The 15,651-nt window shown below is 37.5% G+C and overlaps 1 protein-coding gene across 4 annotated transcripts in view; it reads right to left on the bottom strand.

Moving 5' to 3' along the window:
• Nucleotides 1–15,651, bottom strand: part of ANGPT1 (angiopoietin 1) — a 237,483-nt gene that overhangs the window by 61,983 nt on the left and 159,849 nt on the right. For 3 of the 4 annotated variants that reach the window (XM_018570726.1, XM_018570734.1, XM_018570740.1), the window contains exon 4: nucleotides 7,703–7,935. In XM_018570726.1, coding sequence (XP_018426228.1) covers nucleotides 7,703–7,935 — 233 coding nt within the window. The remainder of the gene's footprint in view (nucleotides 1–7,702; nucleotides 7,936–15,651) is intronic. The other variant, XM_018570749.1, reaches the window with a different exon arrangement.

Genomic DNA, 15,651 nt, shown 5'->3' on the forward strand with positions numbered 1-15,651 from the left:
TGAGGTGTTCATAAAAGTATAAGACTATACTACAATATAGCAGAGAGAATTTACTTGACTCTAGGGTGATGAGGGGTTAGTCCCCTGAACATTTTACATAGCTGTCTGAGGCCCTTCTGGACCACATCTCCACTTCTAGTGGAATGATTCTACATGGGCAGGAAGTGATGGGTAATCTCTCCAATGGAACAAAAACACTAAGCAAAGTGGAAAACCAATAGTATCACCTCTACAGAGACAGGCCAGTGCATGATGTACACATTAGTATTGTGCTGGGTGAACCGTACATTCCATCTGTTTGATACATGGCAGTACAGGAGGTGTAGGAATAATTACAGTCTGTATCAGTAACTTTCCTATGACATCTGTTCCCTGTCTGCAATTCAATCAGATTGTTGCAGATTGTTGCAACAATGTCTGCATTCAATCAGATTGTTCAGGTATTTTGGGAGCCAGCGGGGTCGACTAGCAAGATAGTGAAGTTTGGCCCAGCAGCAGATTCCTCAATCTACACAGTTTAGTTTAGATGGAGGAATCTGTTTCTCTTGTTCCATCTGACCATAGAAAATCTGCAGATAATCTATAGGTGTGTGGCCAGCTTTAGGCTTACTGCCATTATCACCAGGTCCCACACCTCCACCCCCACACCTCCACCTAAGTGTCCCTGATAGAATTTTTAAAGAAAGTGGCAGAGGCTTTATTGTTGGTTTTATCATCTTACCAGACAGGGTTACAAGGAACTTACCAAACTATTCTGCACAATTTTGCATCATTTGCTGCTCTGTAATATACACTTTATGAAGACTTGTTTCAGTTTCTATTGACTTTAATGGGACTTTCTTTTTAGAAAGTCTGTACGTCTGAGATTTGGGAATTTTTAAAAAGTTTGGCTAAACCAAAGTATTCAAACTTTTTATTTAGAAATGTCCTATTTCTAGTTATTATTGCTGCCAGTGTTTTTTTTCTGTCCTGATGACAATTATTTCTCTAATTTCTTGGCTGGCAGTCCCAAGCTTTCACTGCTTCAAGAAATAACCTGAAAACTGCTCACCAAGACAGTTTTAAAAAAAAGAAAGAAATAGACTGTAGTGGGCCTTAGAATGTCCATAGATATTAGAAGATTGTTTGAGCAGGATTATGGATGTCTAAAAGTACATGACAGTACCAAATTGGGTAAATTGCAAAATCTTGCCTGAACACTATTATTGACTTCCCCATGCAGACTTTCTGTGTGTTGATCCCTACCTCCCTCAACCTTTCCTGACCCTAACCAGAAAACACCATCCATTTATGGAAGAAATTGGCAAAACAGACATTGTGAGATGGTTGAATCATGCAGACACATCCATCTTATATCCAAGTTATATCACCAACTTAAAAATCATTTTGGAAAGACTGCTCTCATAAAAAAAAATTCAGAGACAAATGTGGCCAAAAGAAACCGATTTGTAAAAATGGAACTTTTCTAGCCGTTATGAATCAAATCAATACATTTTATACAGCACTATAAGGAAGAATCACATACCTCACATTTAAAAGTGCTGCCATCGCTAACCACAGACTTGCTAAAGTGCTTGAAGAACTTCAGAAAGGACAGTTTACATTTAAAGTAACCATATAACCCGAGTGGAGTGTCAGAAACCCAAAAACATTTCTGGGAGAAAATAAAAGGTTATGTTGTCCCCATGGCTCTTAACAGCCATATATACAGTATTTGGATGATAATCTTCCTTAGCATGTTATATCTGTCAGTGATTGGGTGAGCACAGACATAGCATGATAAGTACTTTATTCCAATGATCCACATGAAGGGCAACCACTAAATGTTTAGATAATCTAGTTTAGATGTGTTTGTGGTTGAATTTAAAGTGACACTAAACTGAGGGGGTGATTTACTAACCTAAACACACGCACGCACTAGGTGCGTGTGATTTTTACACAGCAAAACTTATTTATCAACCAAAAAGTCTCTAAAAGCATATTTCCACTAATGCCATATATGGAAAAATCATGCACATGATGCATATATAATGCTGCTTCACAGTTTAGACAAAAATGGTTAGCTCATGCATTTACATTCCTGCATTCATCAACGCAAGCAACACAACGTAGAGCTAATTTACACAACATCACCTTGCAATTCATTCAGGGCTTTGCACAACACACCTGCTGGGTGTGTACACACTACAAAGGTGTCTAGATTCCACCAATAGATCATGCTGGGAGGGAACACACTACAGAGGTGTATACTTGTTCGTGGCGTGTTTATAAGGTTATTAAATCAACCCCTGAGTGTCACTTACGTCTTAAAAATGCATTGAGTCTTAACAAAATGCATTCAAGTACCTTAACTGCTAGCAGAAATATATCTTATTTGTGTATCACTCCGCTGTAGATCCTCAAATCATCTCTGAATTGGTGCCGACACTGTCCTTTCTTCTGGAGGGTGGCTACTTTTGTTCCCCATGGTCACTGTGTGTGTTGTAAAGTAGTCAGCGATCAAAGCTTGCTCCTGTGATTGACTTCCATTTCAATACAAATTAGTAAACTAAACATGAGATTGTAGTCCATCACGGGAGTGAGCTTGGAGCGGTGTCTATTTTACAACACACACAGGGACCATGGGGAGCAAAAGTAGCCACCCCCCAGAAGGAAGGACAGTGTCAGCACCAATTCAGAGATGATTTGAGGATCTATAGTCGAGTGATACACAAATAAGGCACAGCAATGTTAATAGTTAGGGTACTTGAATACATTTTTATGATTTAACTCCTGAGTTTAGTTTCACTTTAAGATGGTTTAGATAAGATATTTTACACTGAAGATATTTTCACACTGAGGGTCATTAGACAGAGTCTGTTCAATTAGTCACTGCCTTCTTGCTGAATGATATTGATGGAAGAGTACCTAAGAAAAAAGACTTTTACTCAATGAATTTTAAATGTTTCTTTCTGGTTGGCCTGACCCAAGGCTGTGTGAATTTTTAATAGTTTTCTACAAGACAAAGGAAATTTATGGTCACTTAGACAAAAGAGGTTCGGCACAGCACCATTGTTTTAGATATTGTGTGTGCTTCAGAGGAATACTGTGGTCTGAAGAAAGAATACAAAATGGAATGTTCTGCCAGGTCTAACTAATGATATGAGTAAAACCTACCCAACTTTTCTTCAAACATTATTGCAAATAGAAAAATAACTGTATCATAAATATAGTACCTGTCTTGTTATCCTGCCAAGATAACTATAGTGTCAGCTGATTGCTATGAAGGCTCTTAGAAACTGATAATATTTGGTATTTTTCTCCATCAATTTTGGGCAGGTAAAATTAGATTATCTGGGTGTGATGGAGCAGAACAGAAAGCCCTATGGGAAAGCAATCTTAGATGGAAACTCAGTTTGGCAACTCTCAAAATAGATGGTTATACTAAGTACTTGCTGGCTGGTAAGAACTTATGTGTCTTCCTAAATCTTTTAAATCTCTGTTTAGAGTTTCATAAAGTGAATCTAGGAGACACCATAGATAGGATGTAATAATCTTCTGGTGCTCTGCTGCCCCCAGATCCACTTCCCATGTGCCTCAAAATTCAAACTGTGATTTTTTAAAGCTAAAACTGGCCCAGGGCTTAGCAAGCTCCTCCCTGTTGCTATGTGATAGCAATTAGTTATGGCTAGTGGCTGTTCAGACACCCAGCATTATAGGGGGTAAGTGGAGTGTAATACCTTCCCCATACTCAGAATTATTGTGTATTTCCAGAGGCAGTGTAGATAGATTGAGGTGGCATTGGTGCATAAGAAAGGTGGGTACAGCTTGCTTTTGATGCCTCCTATAAATACAACTCCTATAAATAATTTGCCTTGTATGGGCAATGTAGATTCACGTTAAGTAAAGCTTTAATTCCAACTTTGCTTACAATAACTTCTGGCTAAATATGCACAAAAACATCTTGCATTCTACTTAACATTTTAAACAAATACAAATAAATTAACTATGCATTTCTGTTAATATGTTATATGTATTTATATATTATTCAGTAATATATGTTTTTATATATTATTCAGTAAAACTATTGTTTCATCAACCCCATGCATGATCTAATATATACACACAATACTCTCTTTTAAAGCGAGAGTGTGCACACTATACACCTGTATAGCACAATTCACTACTTATGCAGTACAATAGGCTTATAATTTGCTGTAGACCAGCTCTCCATGAATACGCATATATTTACATAAAAACGGGACAAGCATATTTGATGGGTGACATCAGCTTTCAGTCTTTCGGCTCCGTAGGATTGCTTATGATGCCTATTCATACAAATTGTTCCCAAAGACAATTGCTTGCATTGTTACAGATCAGTCTGTTACTGCACCCGTCGTAATGCCCTGTAAATGTTTGTGGGGTGTTTCATTTTATGTTTGATTGAAAGAATCTATGATGGTGACAGCCTCAAATGAGCAATTTGCTTTTATCGGACGCAATGCAAAACACATGGTATTACTTTCCTAAGTGAGTTGGATGTGTTCCTGGAACAAAAGATGCAGAAGAACTGGCTACTTGCATTTGCTGAGTTATTGTTTTTGAGGTGGTGACCCAGGGATATTATTTTTACTGTTCTATACAGCTTAGCTTATTTATATTTCCATATTTCAGAAGATAAGGGGGTATATGAATTTATGCAATTGACCCTAGGTTAGTGAACATAAATAATGTAGCTCAGACTTAAAATGAGTACAGCTCCTTCACAAGAAGAACTCATAGGGAGCATGTTGTAAATGATAAAATATGAGTTTACCTGTAAATATGTATAGCTTGAATGGGAAAGCAACCACTAAAATCTAGAACTGGAAACTAGTTGAGATATCTATTTTTCCAGATAATCATTGACTCTTAAAATCTTTAAAGTTGAACTCCAGGCAGAAATAAAAGACACAACGATGAAGTTCTAAATTCATTAATACATAATTTTGTTAAAGTCAAGCAGTGTAAGTACCTAAAGTTACCACGGTATCATCCTCTTGCAGTTCCCATTCACCAGACCTCAGACTTGGGTCATAAGAAGCAGCACTAAGAGCCTATCAGTTGTATTGAAAGAAGCATGCTAGTAGGAGAAGAAGCCGGAGTGACAGAAAGATCAGCTATGTGTATTCCTATAGGAGCACCAAACTGCTATCCTCATAGTCTCAAAGTATTTATTGAAATAGCTCCATTAATTACACCAGAAAATAATGCCTTGTGAGCACATGCTGATCTGCCAGAGACATAGACATCCATCTATTGATTAGCCTCCAGGTTTAGATAGATCAGCTAGGAGCTATGCTCTGAGTTCTACTTGACATTCTGGTAAGTGCTAAAGCCCTGATGAAGGGGGGTTGTTTGGCCCACAAAATATGATGGCTGCCTTTATTTTCCTGTTGTCATTCAAGGAATTTTAGACTCTAAGAATGTCTCTTTGGTGCTCCTTTTGGTTAAAATACACATAGACTTCTCAACGCCGGTGACTCCAGCCTCTGGGGGTACTCCTGCTTTGTGAAGAGCTGCTGAACATGGACCATATGGCTATACTAAGGACTTTGTTTTTGCATCAATTGGGGATTCATATCCAGCATCTTTCTGCCACTTCTCCTAAAGAGAGATGAGCTCCTCAATGTTCTGCTTCTCCTTTTACTGTCCAGTCACAAAATGAGGGAGGGGATGAGATCTATAAAAGGGTTACTGAACTTTAGCAGAGAAAATCAGGTCTTCTGCTTAGCTAGACAGTGTGGTGTGGCAGAGCTGTGTAAATCTAAGTATTGGATGGACAAAAATACAAATCATTCTGAATTGAGAAAGCTGGTTGGATGACCAGTGAAACGTCTTCAAGGAAAATACAGCAAGTCCAGTTGCCTTGACTTATTTTTTGCAGATATACCATGACCTGGATGAATGAGAACCTTCGCAAGACAAAAATACAAATCATTTGGCAAATAAAACAGCTCCATGCCTATCATCTGATTATTTGGCTGTTTGCTTGGAGTTCAGCTTTCTAAATTCTAAAGCTAATAACTTTCTTTTCCTTAATTAGTTTTTTCGAAGCTCGACAGTACATGAAAGGCCTTGCTCTTGGACAAAGTGTGCCCATTGTTATCTCTTGTCTTCATTCTCCAGCAGCCTCTGAGTCCATTTCAATCATCCTCAATGTCAACAATATCTTCCTTGGCCTACCAATACCTCTTCTGTGTTCTGGTTTTCCTGTACACATTTTCTTAACACTCCTATCCTACTGCAGTCTATCTATACTCCATATCTATCTTAATCTATTAATCTTTATAGGGTCAATTTACAAAGATGTATATGTTATTTTAAATGTTTATTTTACTTTTGATTAGAGTGGGGAACAGTTCCTGGTCCTGACCCCACGACACCCGTACATTAAATTTTTTCTTCAAAGGTTTGATACAATGGTTACATTTTCTTTTGAGAAGAAAGAAATATTGTTCCTATTTCAGGCTTCTTTAATAAGATAGAATGAACAGCAATAGTAACATGCAAAGTGCAGGAAACGTGCCACAGATAACTAGGACTCATTTTGTTTAAGTCAGATCAGAAAAAGAAAAATTCTCATGGCTTATATGGATTTCAACACCTTGTAAACTAATATTTCTCTTATTGAACTTCCGCATGTCACCATAATTTACTCAATTTAACAACTCATTTGTTGTTAAATTATGTTAATCATAATTTAAAAAGTAAACTTTCCCCAGGAGTTAAAAGAAGATTATTTGCTTTGTACATATATCAGTTTGGGTCTTAAACCGGTGTTTTAAAGCAGACCTTTATTCCAAAAATAGGCTTTCTCCATGCAACCCACCCTTCCTGTGCAAAAAAATTATTATTTGTGTTGGTTTGCATTTTTTATACTCCAGCCCATTCCTCCATTCTGGCCTAGTAGAGAATTACTTTTCCCTGCTCCTGCAGCCTCATGGGATATCTATATCATATCCAAGAAGGCTGCAAAAGCAGGAACACACAGCAGCTGAAAGGAAGGGATGGTGTCACATCATCAAGAACCAGGAAGAAACGACCAGTTTTCGATGACAGAGGAAATAAAAATGGGGCATGAGACCCAGGGTGTGGCAGAGGAGCATTGAAATATGTCACTGTCAGAGGAGTGTATCGCAGCTGGACAATGCTGGATTAGCTGGATTTGTGATTATGTTTTCTAAAGCTATAACCCTGCAAATAGGGTAAAGGGGATACAAAACACAAGGGGTGAGCAATTTGCTGGGTTGGGATGATGTTCCAACACTGTAAAGTGATATTAAACCTTCCTTTTTTTTCTTTTTATAGTGAGAACACAGACAGGTACTGGGCATTTTTTACTTTAATGCGGAGAATACATTGAGGTAAAACATGCCCTGCCTTTAGTACTACTTTAAGGACACTTAAGAAAATACAGACTTCATTCTTGAAGTCAGCACTAGATCCCACCCCTACCCAGCTACCGTTTCTCTCTATTAGTACATATTTATATAGAAATTCACTCTGATTGTCAGTGAAAAAGAAACCCAGACACACTGTACATATGATGCATAGCATTGGGTAGTTGTAGCATCTCAAACTGGATTACAGTACATTAGTGTGTTGTTGCATAATTATTCTCATGTCTTTGCTCCCTCCCTTTAAGAAAATAGATAATATAATTTGTTTAATTATGAATTACCTCCTTCCTTGGAGCAGAGTTTTACCAGGTTGTGAACTGTATCCATGAGCTCCAGTTGTTGTTTCTGTAAGATGCTGTTATTATTGGTGGCCTTGGTGAGCTGCTTTTCTAGTTCTTGTATGATGTATGTTTGGCGGGAGACAAGGCCTTGCAATGTCTCCTTCTCCGTTTTCAATGTGTCCAGTTCTACTTTGTGCCTCCCCTCCATCTCTGTTATCTTACTTTCTAGCAGGCTAAAAGAGAAAAAAACAACAGAACAAACATTACAATCAATACACATGTAGATCTGACCACTTAGCCCGCGTAGTAAAGGAAATATTTAGGATGTTTTCAGGTTTTTTTCTTTTAGAAAAGTACACATGTAAATGTGATTACCTTGATATAAATGATTCTACTGATGAGAACTTTTTCAAAACCTTGTTTTTTTAAATTATAGTTTATAAATGCATGTTTAATTGATACACTGCTACACTACAAGTCTGCGGGGCAAGTCTGACCTGCTGAAGAATTTGTTACAGCTAGGTATGCTAATCATACCTTCTTTACTGATGACTACTAAAGGGGTATTAACCAATGTATATATTAAGAAATTTCAAAAGGAACCATAACCTTTCCATTAAACCAGTGTGTAACACATTAGAGTATAACCTAAAATAGAAGGTATCTACAGTATTTGTCTCACTTCCTTTACAAATCTCAAAAACAAAACAAAAAAAGTTAACTATTTTTTTAGGACAGTGGACATAGCCATATAAATTATTCCTAATTGTAAATTGGCCAACTGTACATCCAGAACTGGTTTATAGCACAGATTGCATACTGCATACAGCAGTTTAAGGATTGTTAGCCCTCATCAGTGCAGTGCATGGAAACAATGGCTTTTATAGAGTAGGGTTCACCATATTCACCTGGACATACTTTCTTTTTGCTTTATAAATCCTACTTCATTGAAGCAATTGATTATACTGTACCAATGATGGTCAGCATGCACAAAACAACTGTACAGGTGAAACTCAAATAATTAGAATATCGTGCAAAGTTCATTTATTTCACTAATGCAACTTAAAAGGTGAAACTAATATAGGAGATAGACTCATTACATGCAAAGCAAGATAATTCAAGCCGTGATTTGTCATAATTGTGATGATTATGGCTTACAGCTCATGAAAACCCCAAGAACCCCAAATCCACAACCTCAAAAAAGTAGATTATTACATGCAATCAATAAAACAAGGATTGTACATAGAACAATATCGGACCTCTGAAAAGTACAAGCATGCATATGTACTCAGTACTTGGTTTGGGCCCCTTTTGCAGCACTTACTGCAATTACTTTTGCACGATATTCTAATTATTCGAGTTTCACCTGTATGTATGCAGTATGGAATACATGGTTCTATAATATTAGACTGTATCTGTACTATAAATCAGCAGTTCTGGGTGTAGAGTTAGACAAGAGGTATAAAGGAATTATTTGCATGGCTTCACCCACTATCCTAAAATAAGGATCATAACCCTTTTTTCTTTTCCTTTAAATTTGCATGGGGCATGTAGACACCTTACAAATATGGTATAGCAAGTACAAATTTATTCAGGTACTTTTTTTTACAATAAGTATGTAATCACTGAAAGCAGACTTTAGTTTCAATCATTATCTGATTTGGTTAACTCACATATGGGCAAATCTGTTGGATCTGAACATCTGGATCACACAGGGAAAATGGGAGCTGCCACCTCTGATCTCATGCATTGACATGCTATGACAGCATCTATCATTACAGTAATTCTATACGTGAACAGATATCAAGCTGCTCTCTTCTTACAAATAGCTTAGCCAAGCCACACAACCAAAGAGCAATCAAGAACACTTCCATATGGCTGCTGTGTCTGTAGACTGATGGCACCATATACGCAGACCTCAGAAAGAGCTTCCAGAGCTCCTAGACTTGCTTTCAAGTGGACATTTTATTTATTGGTATGAAAATCCAATATTTTTAGACCACACAGGGTTATTTCCTTTTTGCTATATGGACAAATGTAGGTCTCATAACATAGGATGTTGTATACAATAAAAAATAAAATCAAGTAAAACCATTTGCAATATACGGAATGGTGGCATCTTTCTACAATTTATTTCCTCAAAAAAAGCAATATACTGTATTTACTTAATTAAAGCTGAATACCAGACAGATATAAACTCTATTTATTATAAAATCGTTAAATGTATTCTAGTGTACCTGCAGTACATGCATCTGACTTGATTTTTCCTGTAGAGCAGAGCCCAGGCCAGGAAACAGAGGGGTAACAATTGCTGCATGCAAATGTGTTAACAAGGAACATGCTGATAGGAAAAGCAAGCGGAATGAGCAGACAGATTACATCATCAGTCTACTGCTACACTTTTACTGTTCAGTAAGCAGACTGGAGTGGAGAGAGAGGACACCAATGTATCCCTTACCTGAGCTATTAGTGGTGTTGTCTACCTGGATATGCTGTGTGGCAGATCTGTGAAAATCTCATGACTAGATGGACCGAAATACACATCCTTTAGCAGATGAAACAGGTCCCTTATATATTTTTAATCTGTGTGTTCGATTTGCTTCAGCTGGTGTTCAGCTTTAAGATTAATTTGCAAGAAAATCTTAATTGGTACCCAGCCAATCCAGTGGCCAAACAGTCAAAACCCAGGGAGAGAATGGAAGCACCAGCGAGGTAGCAGTGTAACACTGGATGGGATTGCTTTGGCCATATACTGTGCATATTAGCGTATTACGGCTAAAAGGGACTTTAAAAAAATATAATTGCCTTTACTTCCACTTTAAGGGTGAACAAGACACATTTTCATCAACCTCTTACAAACCCGAAGAGTTTTAGTAGGTACAACATCCAAACAATGTTCATACCTGACTCCATAAAGACACATCAATTCCACAAATCCTAATATCAGCACTATCCTCTAGCAATTGTGAGTGTGCATACCGTTAGCTGTAGGGCAGAAGTAGAGTGCTCATTCTTTTCCTATGCTGGTAGTAAAATGTTTTATCTATAGGCAGCTAATGTTCTTTGTACATTTTATACTGTAATACGCATTTAAAATATATTTGAAAGCCTAGATGAACTTTCCTTTAATACATTGTAAATTAATTCTAAGTGATCACAGTCTTACCATTTAAGTCAAGCAAATCAAAGAACAGAGAATGATCTCTATGTGGATGCAGCAGCCTCTCTGCAGCTGTCTGACATACACCCTTGGAGTGAAAGCTAGAGCTATGTACTCAGGAAAACTCATACTTAAAACAGCATTGGTCATTCTCTGCAGCAAGATTGCAAGGGACAGTCTATTTATCTAGATCTATTCACAGAGTTTTACAGCTGAACTTCAAGTGTACACAATTCTTTGGCCAAATTACATTTTCTAAGGCAGAGACCAGCAAAATAAACTGTATGGGCAAAAGTAGTGGACATCCCTCCAAATTATTAAATTCACATAAAAAAGGTTTGAGATGAATTGGAATGCTGATTGCAAGCCAGTTCTTTTTATTTTACATCAGTATTGAACATTTTAGCCATGATTTTTTGGCTGAATAGCCTCAAATTTCTGCAGATACATTCCAATAATCTTATAGAACGCCTTCCCAGAAGACTCAAGGTTGTTTTAACCACAGAGGGGAAGGTCAGCTTCATATTAATGCCTTTAGTTTTTGGAACCAGAAATCAAAAAAAGCCCATATTGGTGTAATCGTCAGGTGTCTACAAACTTTGTGTAACATTAATTTTTCATCTTGTTCATTCTGCTCCTATAGGCTCCTGAATTTCATGTTCAAATTTTTGTTGGTTTTTCCATATCTGGGTGCTTATGTCTCAGAGATGGGGATTCTCACTCCGTAACAGGAGGTCTTTTTGGTGGACACACCAGTATTCTGCACTTTATGAAGAGGTAAATGTTCTTTTTGTCAGTTAAATAATATGCTGGGCAAATTAAAAGTAGCAGAACAAGTAGGGGATGCCACTGTGCCAATAACCGGAGGAGGAAATCTACTATTACTAGCGTGTGTCTGTTCCAAATGCTAATATGTTTGGGACACACATAGGACTGGAGTTGAGACACGTTGCTTTTTCATACTGTGGTAACCCACCGCAAGCTGCAGTCTGAACTTCCACTATTGATTTCTATCTCATACCCTCCACGGTATTAGATAAAAAGGTTCTCCTGGAAACTTCTGGCAGACTAATAGCACAATTTGAGGCACATGTGATATTTTATGTTATTTTAAGTGCTCTATATTTCTTATTTCACAAAAAAAAACCTTCACTGGAAAACAAAAATATGTTTAAGTCATTCTGAGCCTGGTTTTGTACTACATATCCTCGTCTTTGTAATCAATGTACTATCAGTTATAACATATTTATTACTGGAATGTTAGCCATTTTTCTTTGTGACCTTGAACTCACTCCTTGGGTTGGAAGCTCTTTTTCCTGTGTTTCTTTCTTGATGAGAACAAGTTAAGATAAATGTCTGAAGTTACCCTCGGGTCCTATTACTTTTCTGGCTTGCTATTATCTTCTATTATCTTGTCTGGAGCATGACAAGCTGCAATACAATCCATATTACCTTTCCTCTTTTCGGTGTCATGCTTGGTAAAATACAGGCTCCCGTTTAAGCGACCCATGGCTTTGTCTCTAAGTGGAACTGCCGCCAGGTCTGCTGACTTCACTCAGAGGAGTGTCACAGGAGCCTTATGGATAATAATACACTGTTACTTCTCTCCTTGCTGGCGTGCTTTTCCTCTCTTTTGCTTCATAGATCAAATCCATCTGCTTTACCCTATGATGTACATTGATGCAGTGATATTCCTTTTCCTCTCTTTGATAAATTGTATTTTAAACCCTTATACTCCTGCTCAAGGCAGCTAAGTGTCATCTAGCTCAGCTCCTGGATTAGCCAGCCTTAGTATAATGGTAAAATGATTAGACTTAAAGGACTTTTTATCTTTACTACTGTAGGTGCGTGTCCATCACTCTGTAAAGGCTTATTCTTACATATGGGTGGATGCAAGTGGGCTTTATCATCGACTTCTTACTACGAGTGAGAAAAGTTGAGAGCTTTGTAGGGTTTCAGGCAAATGTTAACAATTTGGCAAAATGCATTGGGAAGGAGAAATAAATTATATCTAAACCCAAATATTTTAAATAAAGTGCATTTGGAAAGTATTTTTAATACAAAAACATCTCAGTACACTTACCAGCTAGCCAGCAAAAAGCAGAATACACAGTTGCAACAATTTGCATTAAAAACAAATATATTTGCAAATCGATGTGAAAGCCATACTTCCTCTACGAGGCACTCGGTAAAGTGTGGTCCCTAACGCGAGAGATCCCATCCTGGGACATATAAAGCAATGAATAAAGTGCACCTTACTTTAACCACTTCAGGACTGCAATACATATATAAATGGCGTGGTCTTGAATTCATTACCAATGCTGCAGCACTTGTTGGGTGCACATACATGAGAAAACGATTGCACCACACGTTACATATCATCACAAATGTCAGAGTGAGAGCAATAGTTCTAGGCCATCAATCACTGTTAACTCTAAACTGATAAGCAGTTAAGGGTTTTAAAGCCTTGCCTATGGGCAATTTTGGATACTGTCGTTTTTTTGCCATTTCACGGGCGCACACAATTTTAGGGCTTGACATGTTTGGTATCTTTATCCAAAACTTTTATATTTTACCAAAAATTGGGTATTATATTATGCTTCTGTGCACTAAAATTAATTTAAGTGCATCTTATATTGTAAAGCGCTGCACAAACTGTTGGCACTATATAAATCCTGTATATTAATAATAATTGTATTCAACAAATATTGGTTAGAAAAACATTTGTACAAATATTGTGCACTAAAAATTGTAACTAGCATTTTTTTAATTCTACAGGGCCACTACTTTCAGAAAATGTATAACTGTTTGGAGGCTTTAAGCTGTTTTCTACCCATATTCACATTTTGATTGTGTGTGCAAAATCTCTTTGCAATATATGTCTCAAGATGGGAACTCTCTAAGGCCCCATTCACACCTGAGCATAGCGGGAATGTGCATGTTAATGCGTATTTGTTTTCTGTGCTTGCTGTGTCCCCCCATTGAGTTCAATGGGATCCTGAACGCGTGACAAAAACATGGAATAGTAGTGCATGTAGCAAAACACTTCTGGAAATGATGGATGTCTCCTACCTCATACTTTGGTTCCTCCTGGCAGACCCTACATTACTTCAGAGGGGGTGGAGGGAGGGACCTCAGTCACAGTTCATGGATTCCTCAACAAGATAATGAGCCAAAACACACAGCTAAAAGCACTCAAGTATGGCTAAGAACAAAACGATGGACTAATCTGCAGTGTCCTTCTATGAGCCCTGATCCTTAAGAGCTACAGAAATCACTTATTTGCAGTGATTGCCTCTATCAAAAGCAAAGTCTGATGTTTATCAAATATTTAAAGAAAATTGGATGTCAATCAGTTTTAAGTAATTTCAACAGAAAGTTCTACTTTTTTTTTTTAGGACGGACACCAAGCAATGTGTCCATGTTTCTCTCTCTATATATGCCAAGTTTTTGAGATGACAGTGAGTGCCTGATCAAACTGGACTCAATAATGTTTAAGCAAAGAAATGTATGCTCAGCTACCCAATATTTCTTCCTTTAGGGACTTATTTTGCTTTAAGAAAAGTTTCAGACATGCATGCATTCCAGTAGGAAAGAGATAATATTAGATACCCATACACTGGGATTCACAGCTGAAATGGGCTTTTATCATATTTAAGCAAAGACATTCATTTCATTCTTCCTTTACTATCACAGCAGGAGTTTTGCCTCTCTAAAGAAACCAATGCATGGATTTAAAATCCTCACATAACAAGCTCCAGGTTTATTTGCCATCATGGTGCTGCACCTGCTAACCAGAGTGATTTCACAGCATTAACACCCATAAATCTTTCCTTGTAAGGTACTACGAAATTGCAAACCCTGTAATCTGGATTTCCTCCCTGCTTCATAATAAAACAGTGGGACATAGACAAAAAACGTTAAGGATATTACAAAGTGGAACATTTTTAGTTTGCACAAGATAGAACATTTCCATATGCAAGCACAACAAAATTTATAATTTAATGCTGAACTAAAGACAGATATTATAGCACATAATTATGCAAATACCTATTCCTTAATAAATTATTAAATGCAATTAGTGTAAGTGTCTGAATCTGACTTGGTACCAGCCTATTGCAACCCCTGAACAGCAGCAAACAGATAAAAGAAGACAGGACTAGGAGCCAATTTCATATAATGATCACATTGAATATTAACACATATGTAAGTGTCCTGTGAATGGCTGGGTGAAGCTTTCAGCATGCTCACCTGCATGTAAAGCACAGCATACACAAATGTCTCTAAAATCACTTCCGTCGCCTTGTGCTAGAATAAAAATGTATGAAAGCTGTGCCCGTCTCACTGGTTACAAAATAGTTTTTTTAGAACTATGCATAAGAGGATACAGACATTTAGAACACACAGGTTGCACCAGTTTAGAAGCACCCAGGATGTTCCATGGACGGAATGTGTGCCGTTATAGTATTACTTTAAAGAGGAATTATAGAGGTCCTGGGTCAATTTTATTTTAGATTTCTTTTTTGAATTTATACATTTTTAAACTGATGTTCCATAGTCTTTTTTTTTTTTACAATTCAAACTCTGTTTTGCAAATAAATGTCCTTCCTTCTGCATGGTGGCAACTTTTTTTCCCCATGCTCCCTGTGTGTTGTAAAGTAGCCAAGCTTGCTTCCATGATGGACTATAATCTCAATACACATTAGTAAACTAAACGTGAGATTGCAGGCCATCCAGGGCAGCCATCAGAAATTTTGGGGCCCCTTACACGGCTTTAGGCCGCCCCCCC

The sequence above is a fragment of the Nanorana parkeri genome, unplaced genomic scaffold (assembly GCF_000935625.1).
Source record: "Nanorana parkeri isolate BGI_ZX_2015 unplaced genomic scaffold, ASM93562v1 scaffold39, whole genome shotgun sequence".
In the NCBI taxonomy this organism is placed as follows: domain Eukaryota; kingdom Metazoa; phylum Chordata; class Amphibia; order Anura; family Dicroglossidae; genus Nanorana; species Nanorana parkeri.